Source organism: Peromyscus eremicus, chromosome 6 (assembly GCF_949786415.1).
Source record: "Peromyscus eremicus chromosome 6, PerEre_H2_v1, whole genome shotgun sequence".
NCBI lineage: Eukaryota > Metazoa > Chordata > Mammalia > Rodentia > Cricetidae > Peromyscus > Peromyscus eremicus.
The window spans coordinates 55554377-55571938 of NC_081421.1; the positions used below are offsets into that span (position 1 = coordinate 55554377).

The 17562-nt window shown below is 38.4% G+C and overlaps 1 protein-coding gene across 1 annotated transcript in view; it reads left to right on the forward strand.

Annotated features, from left to right (window-relative positions):
• Nucleotides 1–17562, forward strand: part of Pdgfc (platelet derived growth factor C) — a 172590-nt gene that overhangs the window by 94475 nt on the left and 60553 nt on the right. Inside the window, exon 2 of the mRNA XM_059265521.1 lies at nucleotides 7337–7532. Within this exon, the coding sequence (XP_059121504.1) occupies nucleotides 7337–7532 (196 nt within the window). The remainder of the gene's footprint in view (nucleotides 1–7336; nucleotides 7533–17562) is intronic.

Consider the following 17562-nt stretch of genomic DNA (forward strand, 5'->3'; position numbering starts at 1 on the left):
CTCTTTAAATGCTGAAATAATGTATAGCACTCTTTTCAGCTATGTTTTGGGATACATATTTCTTTATTATATCAGTATGTGAGAGTAAGTGACACCTATAAGAAACAGACTAGATAACATTTACATAATTCTATAAAACCGTTTGTCTTATGAAAGACCAGAATGTCTGTTATACTCTATATTTGCAGGTCTAAAGTAGCAGACAGTGGAAAACATTGAGTGCATTGTAGAAAGGTTACATTTGCAGTCAGTTTTGGTAGCTGAATACTCCTTAGTTGGACTGCCAAGTATGAAACCAAGTTAGCCCTACTAATTACTATGTTAAGAGGACTGGGCTCTGTTTAGTTTCTGATGTCTCTGTTGTTAAACAGTTTTTTTGGTAGTTTACTCCTTTTAGGGGGAACAAAAGTGTATCAGCTAGAGTAAGTCCAAGAACCTTAATAGGGCATATCTTAAACAATTATATTAGTTTTTGTTGTACACTTAGTACAGCAATCCCTTCTTCCACTCTCTGTTAGAAGTTGTTTGCTCTCCTAACAAGTAAACTATGATAGAGAGCAGGCTCTAGGCTTGTTGATTATCTTTCTGTTGTTCTGCTACAGTATTAAAGACACTGGAAATAGTAGATTTTGGTAAAACAATGGTTAAAACAATGGTAAGACAAAAGCTAAAATCCAGGGTTCATGTTTCTTGTATTATCTTACTCATTTATTTTTATGCAGAATGTTAAGATTCCATAGGGCTTGTGGGGTTCTTCTATAGAGACAGAATGGATAGGAAGTGTTTGTTCTGGTGTGAAATTCAAGTTTGCTTTTTCTCTGAATAAACAAATAAGAGGATGGTAACATCATTCTGACTTTTCTAGAAAAACTAGTTTCTGTTCTTGGACTCAATGAATATATATGTACAAACATCCATGCTGTATGTCAAAGGATTTTCACTATTCTTAAAATGAAATTTGTTAATTAGCCATGTAAACAAATTATCAAGATGAAGATAAGGAAGGATGATAATAGGAAAAATGATAGATAATTAAATATCTAATAAAAAGATAAGCAAACCAAAGCACAAATAGGACTAGTGAGTACACGAGCTTGTCAAATAAGGATTAGCAATCAATGCTCTGATTCTTAAAGAAATGTTTTTGAACATTTTAAAATAACATGTACATGGAAGGGAGCATGTTGCACATCTTACAGGCCATCTGTGAAGTCTTCCAGCCTGTGGGTGGTGACACACTGCTGATAACTGCCTTGATTCTGCCAGACATACACCGAATGTGCTAGAGTTCATAGACAAAGCCGGATTTTATTTATCAAACTTTAATTTCTATAGTCTTTTTTTCTTGCTAATATCAGGGTAAAATATTAACGTATTAGACTTGTTATGATGGCACACTCCTGTAATCCCAGCACTTGGGGTATGTGTGAGCAAAGAGACAAGATGATTTGTCTTTCTTCATGAGTTAAATATTATCAATAAACCATTTAAATGTTATTTTTACCAATAATAGATGTTGAAATATTACAAATTTTATTGACTTTATGATCTTCCTGCTATATTACTCCCTGACAACCATAGCAAATATGTCTTTAAAAGAATCATTGATATGTAATGCATGGAAGTTCATAAGGAATTTCTTTTGCTTTAATAATAAACTGTTTTAATATCTGAATAATTGAGTTTCAGCTGTATATATGTAGTCAGTACTTTTATAGTACTTACATTATTAATCTCTACTCTTTCCTTTTTTCTGCTTTTGACTCATTTTAGTTTTGAACGTTGTTCCCTTAAGAGGATTTGGGCCAGATAATATGGCATTGGCTATAACTATGAATTCCAAAAAAACCTAAGTCTTTCATGTAGTCTTTCCTTTTGTCTATGATATACAAGGATTGTTATTTCATACACATGGCAAGCCTTTATGTTGGTAGCTGAGTCATTTAACTACAAGCATGTGTTTTATTGGTAGTTTGGGTGTGTTTGTCACTGGCTTTGAGCAAAGCAAATGTTCATTAAACTAGGCACATTCTCTGTACGGTACTGTAGACGTGTTTATGCTTACATTCCCAGTCAAGTTTTTTTGGGGTCATGGCTGTAAAGACCACAGAATTGTAGTGCCGAGTCTTAATTTGGTAGAGTGTAGTGCTTGTTGTTGTCTCCACCCTCTTCCTTTCTTTTTCCCTTTTTGATTAGAGGCCTAGTTGTTTGAGATCTACATGAAATAGTGACTGTCACCTGCAAATCACATAGGTTGGTGGTATGCCTTGTTTACCTCACCTTTTGAAGTGAATTTTGGAAGCTGAAATTTTACTTAAATTAAAATTTACAATTCTTATTACCACAATGAGGGGCTAGAGGTTTTTTTTTCTTCAAATGATAGTTATTTAAATCATGAACTATAAAGGCAAAAAATGTAAACAGAGAGCTAAGTAACAGAGAGCTAAGTATATGTACTTTAGTCATGAACTTTTGATTGTGTATATGAAAATAGAGTTATAATCTTTTAATAGCTAGCAGTTTTGATCCAGATCAGTGGTCCTCAACCTTTCTAATACTGCAGCCCTTAAATAGAGTTGCAATGATCATAACCATAAAATTATTTTTGTTTTTACTTCATAACTGTAATTGTACTACCATTGTGTATCATAATGTAAATATCTGTGTTTTCTGATGGAATAAGGCCACTGTTGAAAGGTTTTTTTGACTCCAAATGGGTTGTGATCTACAAATTGAGAACCACTATTCCAAGTTTTATATGACAATGGATGCTAAATTTATCAAGTATATATTGCATATAAGGGATGTGTTTTGAAATATAGTAGGATATATATTGAATATTAATAGATGTGTTTAGAAAAACAGTTGATTAAGATATTAGCTGCTGTGCAAGTTACTGCTGTATATGTCTTTGACACATGTAGGGGGATATAAAAAAACTGAAAAATAGAAAGATAGCTTACTTTAAAAATCCTTCAATATAGCCAGGCACTGGTGGCACATGCCTTTAGTCCCAGTACTCAGTAGGCAGAGGCAGATGGATCTCTGAGATCAAGGCCAGCTGGGTCTACAGAGTGAGTTCCAGGATGACCAAGACTATACATAGGGAAACTCTATCTTTAAACCCTGTTGGCATGTAGAAGAATGCAAATAGATTCATATCTATCAATCTGCACAAACCTCAAGTCCAAGTGGATCAAAAACCTCAACATAAATCCAGTTGCACTGGACCTGATAGAAGAGAAAGGATGGAAGAACTTTGAATGCATTGGCACAGGAGACAACTTCTTGAATAGAACACCAGTAGCACAGACACTGAGGGCAACAATTAATAAATGGCACCTCATGAAAATGAAAAGTATCTGTACAGCAAAGGATACTTTTAATAGGACAAAATTGCAGCCTATAGAATGGGAAAAGATCTTCACCAATCCAACAGAGGACTGATCTTCGAAATATAGAAAGAACTCAAGAAACTAGATATCAAAAAAAAAACCAACAATAAATAATCCAATTTAAAAATAGGGTACTGACATAAATAGAGAATTCTCATAGAAGAATCTCAAATGGCAGAGAAACACTCAAAGAAATATTCATCATCCTTAGTCATCAGAGAAGTGCAAATCAAAATAACACAGTGACATTTGTGTGGCTTGGTCCACATGTGGCACTCCCAGCAATGGGACCAAAAGCTGACCTCAGTCAATTGATTGGCTCTTGGGAACCTATTTCTCATGCTAGGTTGCCTTGCCCAGCCTGAATACAGGAAGAGGTCTTATGGCAGTTTTATATGCCATGCTTTGCTGAAGCCCATGAGTGGCCTGCCCCTTTCTGAGTGGTTACAGAAAAGGCATGGATAGGGCGGTGTGAAAGGGATGAGGGAGGGATAGAGTGGGAGGAGAGTAGGGAGGGGAGGCTTTGGCTAGGAGGCAAAATTAATTAATTAATTAATAAAAAACTTAAGTAATCTGTAAATATTTCAATAGCTCATGGTCATTTTTAAAATAAAATTTATGAGGCTAGATCCCTCTCTGATCCTAAGAAATATACTGGTGTCAAGCTATTTTCATTAGAGAAATAGTGGTTTTATTTACTCATATATTTATACTTATTTATTCATATATTTATTTACTTATTTATTTATTCTTGTATGTGTGCTATTGGGGATGGAATCTAGGTCATTGCATCTGCTGAGCCAGTGTTCTGCCACAGAGCTAGCCTCGAGCCATGATTATTTTATGTAAGTAAGCATAGTCAAAAGCAGTATCCATCATTAACACCCAGGAAGAGGAAAATTTTCTGAACAAAGGCTTGCTTCCAAGGACTAGTCAAAGTATGGAGAAAAATATGGCACTACATTATTTAATACCATGAAAAATTCACCCTGAGTAGTTTAAGGATGAAACAGTTTGCTCTTTCACCTTAACAGTGTTGCCTGGTACCATTCATCTCTATCTCTTTAAAAATTCATTATTCCTAAATTTTATTTTATCAACCTGGTTTTAGTAACATAGCTTTAAGCAAAACTTTGATTCAATTGCTGTAATTACTGTTGAAGATTGGAAACAAAAGGAAATGTTTGCAATCCAAGCTTTTTGTACAATAGAATGTTTGTTAGTTTTCTAACAGTGTATAGGAAATTGACACAAATTTAGTAACATAAGAATGCCTGTATATTCACTCATACTTTTTTATGTGGCCAGGGCAAGCTCTATGTAACAGAGTTCCTGCTCAGGGTCTCAGGAGACCTAAACCGGTCTACTAGATTATAATTGTTTCTGGGGGTAGCTGAAAAGAGATTGCTTTCAATGCCTTCATGTTTCTTGAGGTTACAGAATAAGATTCATATTTCCCTGCTGCCTAGCATCTCTGGTCCTCTGCTCAAGCTTTAAAACATCTTACATGGTCAAAGCAAGAATCTCTCTCCCACTGAATCTCTCACATTGCATGATTTCTCTCAGATTAAGATGAATCCAACTTCTTCTATGGGCTCTGCATACTTGGGTTATGTCCTCCCAAGAAATCTGCCTCTTGATTGATCTGAGTCAGCAGGCCCCACACTTGAGCAGAGTTCAACAAGGCCAGGAGGGCTTGATGGACAGACATGTGAGACTCCTTCCTATCACTAAGAAAGTGAGGTTACTAGTGTGAAATCTGTAATTTTAAGAAAGAGCATTGGCTAATCTGCTAGAGGGCCCAGGTTTGATTCCCAGCACCAAATGGTGGCTAACAACTATCTGTTACTACAGTTCCAAGGGAACTGACATCCTCTTTTGGTCTCCGTGGGCACCAGATATACAGACGTACATACAGGCAAAATACCCATACATACAAAATAATAAAATTAAATTAAAAAATGAGAATGACTGGAGAATAAGAAAACTAGGAAATTGACTAAAAAGTTATAGAGAGGGAAAGTGTGTGAGAAAAGTAAATGTCAGAAAATCAAAACACAAAAAGAAAAGGAAAGTGCCCAGCTGCATCTGAAATGTGACAGTGTAATAGGCTGTACTAACACTGCTGTAGACTGAAGGGACATGACCAAAGGCTGGTATCAAGAACTTACTCTATTACAGTAGGTAACCATACATCTAAGCTCCTAGTCATTGAAAAACAGGCTCCAATGTGATGCCTTAAGATAAGGATGCTTTCAGCTCTCTGGAATCCAACTGCCATGAGGGCCCAGTGTGCTGTAGTGTGTCTCTATATGAGTGGTCCTCAGGACCTGCCATCATAAGTGGCCAGATGCTACTGTGAGGATAGAAACTGCCAACTCATCTTGTCATGTATCCTGCCATGCTCCTTCCTTCATGTGCTCAGGTACATTTAGCTTTTGTAACATTTTTCATAGCATTATATGAGAAATTGAATAAAGGATGGTTTAAAAGTTTGCTGTTTAAAAGTTTGCTAGTTTTGTTTGTTTGTTTTCCTCTGTGAATGAATTTTAAGGGCCTAAAGACTTCACTATCTTAGTTCTTTATTCTAAGTGGATTAAAGTCTGCTTTTTTATGTAATTACAAACACATCAAAAGAAAAAAAAGATATCATCAGCCATGTAGTTTGGGAGATATATGAATATCTCATTTTACCGATAGGAAGATACTCCAACCAGGGGACCTCAGGTATCATATTTTACAATATATTCTTCTTTTAGAAATCCAATAATCATGGTAACCAGGTAAAGCATTGAGAAATGCTGCAAGCTTGGCTATATTTTGTTGTCTTTATTTGGTCACAAAATTCTCTTGTAACAAAATTCAAGGCCATTACTTTGCTCTTATTTTACTTTAGAACAATGGTTCTCAACTTTCCTAATACTGTGACCATTTAATACAGTTCCACAGGTTGTGATGACCTCCAACCATAGAAATATTTTCACTGCTACTTCATAACTGCAGTTTTGCTACTGTTATGAATTGTAATGTAAATATCTGATATGCAGAATATCTGATGTGTAACTCCCAAAGAGGTTGCTACCCACAGGTTGAGAAACTCTGTTTTGGAAGGTCATCTAAGATGTGGAGTCAGCAATTCCAGCTCCTCTGAAATTCTAAGCTTCTACTAGATACAGCTAGGTAGAAATAATAAGCTCCTATTGGCATTGTTTTGGTTTCATTGGTTCAGTTTCTCAGGCACTGGGAATTAGAGCAGATAGACAGGTCTGCAACCTTGTGGTGTGGTCTGCTGTTGACAGTTCCATCAGATATGGGAGACAATGATGACCTCTTTATATTGTGTTTCATTTCACTTATGTAGCCTCAAATTCTTTTTCTCCAAGCATTTCATATTTTCTCATTAATAAAATTTATTCAAACTATGAAATAAGTACAGTCTAACCAGCCAAGGCAAACATTATTTAGGAAGCTAATAATTATTTGTATTTTTTTAAATGTAATTATATTGTTGGGCTTGATGGCTCAAGTCTATCATCCAAACACTTGGAAAATGCACACAGGATAATGAGGAGTTTAAAACCAGCTCCATAGTGAGTGTGTGGATAGTGTGGGCTACATGGGATCCTGTTTTAAAAAAATAATGTTATAAAATTATAGAATTATATCAAACTCATTCAGAATCCAAAAAGTTAGTGATTTACAGTTCAGTTACTATATTAAAAAGAATGATTTTCCATTTTCCTTCCATAGTAAAAATACGTAGCTTTAAAAGAAATGATACATTTTGAAAGGATTGACACTTGATTTACATTGTAGAATGCATGCTTGACTTCAACACCTGGAATCAAATGTGAATAATAAAAGTAGTCGATTGTCTTGAAGCCTGTGATTTTGGAGACATTTGTTCTGATAGTATCCCTATGACTGTCTCTTTGCTTTAGGAGTGCAAGATCCCCAGCATGAGAGAGTTGTCACTGTCTCTGCTAATGGGACCATCCACAGCCCGAAGTTTCCACATACTTACCCGAGAAATACGGTGCTGGTGTGGAGATTAGTTGCAGCCGATGAAAACATGCGGATCCAGCTGACGTTTGATGAGAGATTTGGGCTGGAAGACCCCGAAGAGGATATTTGCAAGTGAGTGACACATTTGCAGTTCCAGCAGCATGGAGCTCTGTGTTTTTCAAGCTGCTTCCACGATATGGTTTTAAATGGAACCTTAGTTTTGTTTTTGATGAACTTAAGTTTACAAACACTTCAAATTCTATTTCCACTAAGGCCCTCTTTTAAAAAAAAAAATCAGAATCCTCATGCGTGCACAAACTCAGTGATTGCTTTCTGTCTTTCTATCTACCTCAATATAATTTGTGAAAACTGTATCTGAGTACAACTGCTTATAAGAGAAAATAGATAGTAAAAGCTATGTAAAGGATTGTACTTATATCAGACAATCTGAATTACCACTAGCATTAATTTTATATTTGAGCTTCCTGAAAGTGAAGTCACTGAGATAAGGAAGATATTTAAAGAGAGTCGGATAATGGCTCAGGGGGAAAATTGCCATTACCAGCATGAATGCCTGATTTCACATCTCTAGCACCCATGTAGCTGGTGTAAAATCTCAAGCTGGGGTGGACAGAGACAGAACTGTACAACTCTTTGGACAGTCTACATATCTGAAGCTGTGAGCTCCAGGTCCAACCAAAGATATCCTGTCTCAAAATATTAAGGTAGAGAAGCTGTATTGGGTTTTGGCCTCCACAGACACACATATACACCCAGAAGTCACTTACACATGCACATACGACACACACACACACACACACACACACACACATACATGTATATGCACAAGCAAAAGCTGTATCTAAAGGTGTACATTATTTAAATGAAACACTGATACCTAACTACATGCACGAGGATCTAAGAAGCTTAAGTCTCATCAGGAGGAAGCCATACAGTTTGAAGAGCAGAATTTGACATTCAGGATAAAAATGAAAGGTAGGAATGCACCATGGTTCTCAGCAGCATTCAAGATCTGGTCAGGTGGGATAGTTCATCCACACAGAAGCACTGTTCTAAGTCAGACCAACGTTCCTCTTTCAATCCCATGTGGCTATGCCTGTCAAGGTTGGGTGGTCTTAAGAATTTCCATTTCAGTGCCATTTTTGTATCATGAAAATATTTTACTTGATGGTTTTTGCTGCATTCCTTCTGTCTTCTTTGCTATGCAAGTCAAAAGAAAAATTGCTTTTTTTGAGTTTTAATTTTTTCTTTTTTTATTATTTTACAATTAATTTAATTTTGCATATCAGCCATGGATTCCCCTGTCCTCCCAGCCCCCATGGAACTGGAGCAGGCCCTCTGGATAAGTGAGACAGTTGATTAGCTTGAACTGTTTGGAAGGCCCCCAGGCAGTGGGACCGGGACCTGTCCTTAGTGTAAAAGAGAAATTTCTTTTTGTCATATATTACAGATAAATATTTCAGTGCATGTCAAGTAAACTTCATACTTTGCAGTCAGCTTTTAGCTTTAGCATCATTTCCCCGACTTTCTTCTGTCTGTGACTGAGGTTTGCATTGCGTTTTTCCTTCTATCTGTAATATAAAGCATCAGAAATAGGAGCTCTCCTGAGATGACCGGGATTCAATCCCACATTCTATAGGGTGAGAGGAGTGAGCGACTGCCTGGGAGCTGACACATATTCTGTACCTAAACACAAAGGAAAATTCGTGTTTCTTGGTTTCTACTTAGATATTTTTGTTGTGAATAAGAATTCCAAGTCTTGTGAAGCACATGTAGAGACTGAGGTCTACCCCAGTGAGTTGAAAAGCCCTAATTTAGATCAGTAGAAGGGACCCCAGAAACATCTGTATAACTGACAGGGTTATCATAGAGAGAGCATAATATGTGTGTATGTTGCCTAAGTAACATATGTCTTTAGATAACAATTAGAAGATGACTATCATCTTATCTGCCATAACCAGTGTGTGATAAGATTTCATCCAGCATGGAGCTCAACTTTAAGAAGCACCTCTTCCCATGCTTTCCTCTCTGATTGCATTATCTCGTTCCTACAAGTGCTGTACCCTTGAATGACACCCACAGGCCCTAGCCAACCTTCCTCTGTTCCCACCACTGCAGTGAATCATTGGAATATCTGGCATTCTTCTACATCACAAAAGGAATTTTTGCATTTATGTCTAAGAATGGTCAGAATGCAGGCCTAACATACTATATTCCAAACTTGACTAAATGGAATTAAATTACCTTGAAAAGTGACCATTTTAAACATCTACCATTGATATACAATGATCTCTGTTTTTTAGTTTTCTTTCTGAATTTTTTCTTTGTCTTTCTTTCACTTTTTGATAATACAGCGAGTATGAAATTGCACCTGTTCATTAACTTGAATTTTATTTTCTGATGAATTTCAATTCTGATGAAATCGAGACATTTCATAGTTACTACTTGCCACCTTTGCTTCCTGGTCTTTGAAACGCCTGCTCATGCCTCTGGTCTCATTCCCTATGCAAATCTTTTTGAGGTCTTGAGATAGACACTTGATATGTGACTCAGGTAATCCTCAAACTTGTGGTACTCTTGAATTGAGCTTCAAATGGCTCTTTCATTATGGGGATATGGATATGGGAGATGGATTGGTTTTGATTGGTTTTGCAGTGAAGTACTCTGCCAGAGCAAGTTTAGGGAGTAAGGGTTTCTTCAGGTTACAGTCCATCTTTGTTGAGAAGTCAAGGAAAGGACCTTAAACAGTGTGCCACATGCACAGTGAAGGGCAGGGAGAGAAATAAACATGCTCCTGTAAGTGTTCTGCCCATTGTTTACACTTAAGCATTTTAGGAGCCTCTGTCCAGGTAATGGTTGTGAACACAGTGGGCAAAGACTTTTTATTAGTTAAGATTTAGTAATCAAGACTCTTTCTGACAGACATGAACTGAGGCTCACCTGGTCTAGACAGTCCCTCACTGATATTTTCTTCTTTCTTGACCATGTCACTTTGAAAATTAAAATTCACAATTACAGTTACATAAGGACCTGGATGTAGCAGCATTGAATCAGTTACCTAAGGGGCTGGCTGTGAGTGTTTGTCAATGTCAACTGCTGCTGCTTTTCATGAAAAAAATAAAATAGACCATGCTTTAGGCAAGTATGATCCATGAATCCACAGTAGCATTGTTTACCTGGGTACAGGAGAATCTCTGGACTCCATGGAAGGTAGCACTGTCGTAATAGTGTGTTGATATACACAGTGAGCAGGACTAGACCATTGGCTTCAGCCAATACAATATGCAGCCAGTGGGGTAGGATTTGGGAGGGTCATGCAGAAATAGGACAGATGAACATTATAAGCACATATGCATGCATCTACTGCCTTTGTATAAACAGGAGATTTTTTTTCTCAGTTTCCCTTGCTTTTTAACTGTCTTTCTGTCTCTGTCTCTATCTGTCTGTCTGTCTGTCTGTCTACCTGAATAGGTGGGCTGATATGGAGAAGGATGATTGTATTAAGAGGCTTATGGTCCTCCACTCTACATAGTCATATTTAATATATTATTTACTGACCCTCCTCTTCCATGGCTTTTGATGTTAGAGAGATGTAATGTGCCAAGAAGATTTTAGTAGAAAACTTTTTTATGACATTTCTTTTTGTTTATTCCTTTTTCTGGTGTAAATAATATCTTCATTGCACATAAGGTTCAGTAAGAAAGATCATAAGAGATGGCATTTGAGAAGGATTTATTAATTGCCAATCTGACTGACAGTAATGGTTCACCACGTTTGGCTTTTTTAGGTAAGAACACTGAAACAAATGAGTGGGGACTGATTACGAAGGGAACTTAGTGGATTATGGAAATGATGAATTTCCTAAATTAAATGGAGATTTTTTTAATATTTAGAATTTAAGATTATCAAATATTTACAGCCTTTCTCTAAAAGTAAAACATTCCCTCTAGACATTTGCTTGTTTTCCTCCTGTTTACAGTAGAATTAATGTGGTCTTATTATTTACTCATTTATTTATTCCCACATTCAACAAATATTTATTGAACACTGTGTTGGGTAATACGATGACAGCAGCGTGCAGGAGATGTCTATGCCCTCACATAGTCCATAGTTAGGGTAAAGGCTAGTAAACAGACAAGATAAAATGCTACCCACCCAGTGCACAGACAGAACAGTTGGTACTTCAATGGATTGGGTTTACACTGCTTTGCTGTCCATTTTATAAATCATACCATAATTGGGTATTTGGGCTAACAAATAAATAAATATCAGTTCTACATAGGATGGGTAGACTAAACTTGCCACACAGACCTCACATCTCAAACATCAATTTTTTGTGTATTACCCTGACTTCTATGCTTGAGAATACTGTAGATTTCTTATACCAGTTTAATAAAACCTTTGCAAGTTGTGCAACATAAAATTTTTGAGGAGATGTCACTTTATGCAAACAATAAAACGTGCCTTAGTTGGTGGCCATACAGCTTAAATAAAGACAGTGTTGTTTATGTGGCTGATACTAACCATGGAGTCCTTTAAGTGCATCACAAGGACTTCCCAAGCAAAATGTTTTTTGGGGATCCTTAAAAGGACTGAGGGAAAGAAGGCCATACTATTAATAGATCATATTTGGTTTAAACAATTCCACATTTGATACTGGAGAAAGCCAAAGCCACTCCATGTATCTTTTTAGATACCATATGTCCAGCCTCTCCCTACCTGAGCACAAGATTCAGAATCAGGGTGTACGGTAACTCATTACTTCAGTTTTATGTTGATGCGCACACAAGACAGATGGAGCAAGCAAAGCAGTGCTTCTAGAGGTAGGCTTTGGACACCCCTCTAGAAGACAGAGATGGTTGTGTTCCTGGGCCCTAGATGTCATGGGAACTCTGTGGCTAGCTTGTCTTCACAGGGGCAGCCAGAGTGGCTGGCAGCATCATTGACCTCCCCAGAATTTGCTTTAGGAGGCACCTAAAGGTGCTGAGGGTATGAAGTTGCTCATTGTTGTTTCTGCCCAGATAGGCTAGTGCAACACAGTGCCATAGGCAGATAGCTTATAAACTACAGAATTTTATTTCTCAGTTATGAATGAAAGTCCAAGTTTGAGGTGCCAAGAGATCTCAGCGGGTGATGGCAGCCTGGCCACAGATGTTGTCTTCTTGCTCTCTCTCCACATGGCACAAGGAATGAGGGATTTATTTTAATTCTTGTGAGGATAACAATGGCATTCATAATCTCATCACCACCCAAGGCCCCGTGTCTTATCACACCATCACAGCCTAGGAGTTATAGATTAGCAGAGGAATGTTGAGAAGTTACACGCATTCACATCACTCATGTTCCCAAAACAAATCACTGCAGCTGTGAAGAAGGGGAGGAGGCAACAGTGGCACCTGGACATTGCTATGGTGTGACTAAAAAGTGACTCACATGCACTAAAATTTAGGAGGACAGGTTCTAGGAGAACAGCTCCAAAATTACTCAAAATCAACTCATGGCTGCATGATGGAGAAGTCAAGGCTCAGTTTGCCAGAACTGAAAAATGCATGCACTGTGAGAACAAGGGCTTTGCCTGGAGTGGGAAATGCCTTGGAGGTGGTGAGGGGAGAATCCGCAGTGGATGGCTGGGGTCTCGAGGTGAAGAGCGTTGAATTCTGAGCTGGTTATGAGCATCTTTTCTCATGCTGTATGAAGACAAGGCTGCTGTTGCTAAAGAATCCTGCTCTGATCCATAGGAAGACAGTTCTGGGGATGTATGCATCTGAAGAGAGACTGCAGGTGGTCAGAATTCTTGGAGGGTTTTCAGTTTTGACTTCTCTAGCCCCGAACTTACATGACTGTAACTCTTCAGTCTTGCACTTCAGCAGATTCTTTTTCAATTGCTCCAAAAATAAGGAACAAACTTCTACTCCTTATACTTTTCCTTTGATGCACTAGGAGCTGGGGTACCCATGCACTTGGTGCGATGAGAATTTACAGAACTTCGGTGTTTTCTATTTAAAATCTAAGTTATCTTTTGCTTCAAGACAAAATAGCTACTTGCATATTGTCAACACTGCTAGAATTTTCACTAGAGAAAATCCATTGAGATCGTGCTGTTCTTTGGTCTTGCGGAGAGGTGTTCCTTCTCTCTCTGCCTTCTACAGGGTGGAAACAGCAAGAAAACACTGGGGCAGGCCCAGAGCCCTTGCTGCCTGGGTGTTTGGGAATAATCTTACATGCTGCTGGAGCTGTGCAGTACTAAAATACATTTCCCTCGACAGTCAGTGGCCTGACTGGAAAGATAGTGAGGTCTATTCGAGGAGTGTTATTGGGATTATTTTTCAGACAGCCACAAAGCTCTCTAGGGAAGACAACAAGTTTGGAACATGTCACTGAAGGTTTCAGTGGTGACTTTATCCAGTTGCTGAACTAACAGGATGGGTACCTGCTGCTCTTTTGCCTCTGTCTCCCTCTCTAGGTGACTTGCTTCTCTAGATCCCTGTTCTTTTCAGATGCCAATTAAGCTATGGGGAAAGGAGCTATTTTTGTAATTACTGTGGGAGGGATTTTGGTGTGGAAGGGTATGAATGGAGTACCAGAGCCTAAATTAAAAAAAAAAAAAAAAGGCTTGCAGTAGCTGGAACTGAAAACTGTGCTTCTATGTTTGGCAAGCTTCCAGTTCATGCCCATTCCCCAAGTCAAGGTGATGCAACTGTGATTTGGGTTCCTGAAAGCAAACCTGTCTCTGTACTCTGAGAGGAAGAGGTGGTACAAAAATAGTGGTGTCTCTTCTTGGTGCTAAGGGCAGTCAAGACTGCCATGCAGCTTTCAAATTCCCGGTTACTGTTTTCCCACCTGTACTTTTGGCCACAGAATAAAGCTCCTTTTGGAGGGCAATTGCCATTTCCAGCAACTCTTTTGAGTATAGTTAGCTCAGTGGCATAATTTATAGCTTTGTTTTCCTTTGACCTCTGTAGAATGTACTTTCATAGTTTAAAAAAAATCAGCAAAACAAAACAAAAAAACGTTCCTCAGAGGACTTAAAATGATGGGTGGGTATTTGAATAAGGCTCAGATCAAAGGGCTATGCTGTTGGCTAATGAAATGTTTTGGTTTTATGTTTTGAAATGTTCAAAATTAACATTCCAAGTAGAAAAAAATAAGTGTTTGCAATGCCCCACACTCCTGTCTGTCTACCCTAGTATTTGTCTCTCTGTAGGATTTGCTATTTTCCCTACACCTTCTTCTTATCTCTCAGCATTTCCTTCCGCTAGTCTTCCCTTGCCCACCTTCCAGGTGATTGTGTTACCCAGAGGCCACTTTCCTTCACTGACCCAGGCAGAGCCTTATGGTTCCTAGACTGTGAGGTTCTGGGCTGTTGGAAGTTTTTATTTTTATTTTTATTTTATTTTATTTTTTTTATTATTATTATTATTATTTTTTTTTTTTTTGTGTGTGTGTGTGTGTGTGTGACATGCCCTTACTTTACATTGTCTTACTGGGGATCATGATGAAGCCACTTAGTTAGGCTATTTAAGTGGCATATTGGCTTGTATATGGACAACAACAATATAGGACTAAGGAAATGTAAGTTCAATGTTTGGCTGGTTAACTAACTGTCCACCCGGATTGTCTAATCCGAAAGGAAGCACTAGCTGTGGAAGCCAGAATCATGGCTGGCTAAGAAAGGACTTTGGAATGAGTAAACTTGAAATGGTACACTCTGTGTTAGCCTTTCCATCTCAGCTTCTCTTTCCATGGTGTGTGTAATGTAATTATATCTCTGATATTAAAGCATTCATTTCATTTTACCATATGATCTTTCAAATAACACATTTTTCTTAACAAATGCTTTTTGTGGTGTGTGTGTGTGTGTGTGTGTGTGTGTGTGTGTGTGTGTGTGTGTGTAGGGTGGCACACTTGCCTGGCACACATAGAAATCAGAGAGCAACTTTCCAGAGTTGGTTCTCTCCTTCCACCGTGCTGTTCCCAGGGATGGGACTAGGGTGATTAGGACTTCATCTGCTGAGAAACCTTGAGGCTCACATCTAACACATTCTTAACCTAACCTGGCATTTTAATTACCTGCCTTCTGGAAACTAGATTCCATTGAAGTCCCAACCGTCTAAAAGGAAAAGGCTCCCTTTTAATAAAGTTAGTCTTTTGGTACCCTCTTTCCCCAGTCTTTTATAATGCAGACAGATGCTGGTTAAGATATACTTCTCGGCCGGGCGGTGGTGGCACACGCCTTTAATCCCAGCACTCGGGAGGCAGAGCCAGGCGGATCTCTGTGAGTTCAAGGCCAGCCTGGGCTACCAAGTGAGTTCCAGGTAAGGCGCAAAGCTACACAGAGAAACCCTGTCTCGAAAAACCAAAAAAAAAAAAAAAAAAAAAAAAGATATACTTCTCATCATTAGATGGATTTATTTCTAAATTATTTGATTTTCTTCTTTGAAAAATGACAGGATGGAAAAGAAAGTTAACTTGTGCAAAAGGATTGGTGTTTGTGCGCAACTGATCAGGGTTAAATGAACAGAGGGACACAGCACTGGCACTAAGGGTCTCTTCACTGCATTTGATTGGTGGTGAGAGAAGTTGATGGAAGCGACTCACCCAAGATGCATCTTCATGCCATCATTTTCACAGAAGGCAGGGTGTTCATTCCCAGCAGGGGTAGCAGGGAGCACCTGTACACTGCTGTCTGTGTGCAGACAGAACTCTCTGTGAACCCAGTTTTAAAAAATATAAGCATAATAGACAATATAGGGATGCCCTTCTCTGTATGTAGATATTGAGATTTACCCAAAAATAGAATACCTCCTTTAATTTTCAGTTGGAATAAGTATGCACCTTCTTAGATTAGTGTTGTTCCTCTATGATAGAGTGCTTGAGCATCTATGCCTAGTCCTCAGTAATACGAGAGAGAGAGAGAGAGAGAGAGAGAGAGAGAGAGAGAGAGAGAGAGAGAGAGAGAAAGACAGAGAGAGACAGAGAGAGAGAGACAGAGAAAGAGACAGAGAAAGAGAAAGAGTCAGAGAGACCGAGAAAGAATATGAATGAGGGACATAAGACTATATGAGGAGTAGCTGGAAGAAGATGAGGGTGACTAGGAGTAGGGGCATGGTAGAAGATAGCTGGGGAAATATGACATAATATATTGGATAAAAACATGATTTTGTCAATTTTTAATAAATTTTAAAATGACAGTAGCCTGCATCGTAGGAAAACCTCCAGAGGGTTCAACAACAGGACAAGAACTCACAAGAGTATTGTTCCACACCTGGTGCCCAGGCACTCCTATTTGAGGAGATAGAAGTACCACTGCTCCTGAGTTTCACATTCCACACTGTTGATGTGTATCACATTGCAATAATGCCCCTCATAAAAGTACAGCCCCCATGTGTCTATTGAAAAATAAATGTTGAAAATGAAGAAAACTTTTCTACTATATAGACACGGAATTAAAGACAGCATTCATTATTAGATCAAAACTTTGTGAGTACAAATGTTACAGGAAAAGCCTCATTTAAATGTAACATTTCATTAATTTACTTCAAAGGGGGATCTTTGTGCAGTGTGCTGAAGTAAAGATATATGGTGGTTATGATTTATTGAAATGGAGTGGTGGTCATGGTGCATGCTTGTATAAGCCATGCCTTGCCTTTTTCACAGACATTTACCCAATGGTGGGCAGTGTAGGAGGCCAGATGGCCAGATGTCTTTTTCCTCCTAGACAGAGCTCTCTGTGAACTTAGTTTTAGAGTATAAACATAATAGACAATATAAGGGTGCCCTTCTCTGTATGTAGATAGTGAAATTTGCCCAAAATAGAATACCTCCTTACATTTTCAGTTATGTAAGTATGCACCTTCTCAGGTTAATGTTGTTCCCTGGTAGAGTGCTCGAGCATTTAGGATTAATCCTCAGTACTGCAAATGAAAGAGAGAGAAAGCGTGTGGGATTTGTACTTGAAAGCATATGCCAGTGTGTGTGTGTGTGTGTGTGTGTGTGTGTGTGTGTGTGTATGTGTGTGTGAGAGAGAGACAGACAGACAGAGAGAAAGACAGAGAGAGAGACAGAGAGAGAAAGAGAGAGGAGAGAGAGAGAGAGGATGTATATGTGTGTGTTTGCATGGGCATGCACATGTGTGCATGTG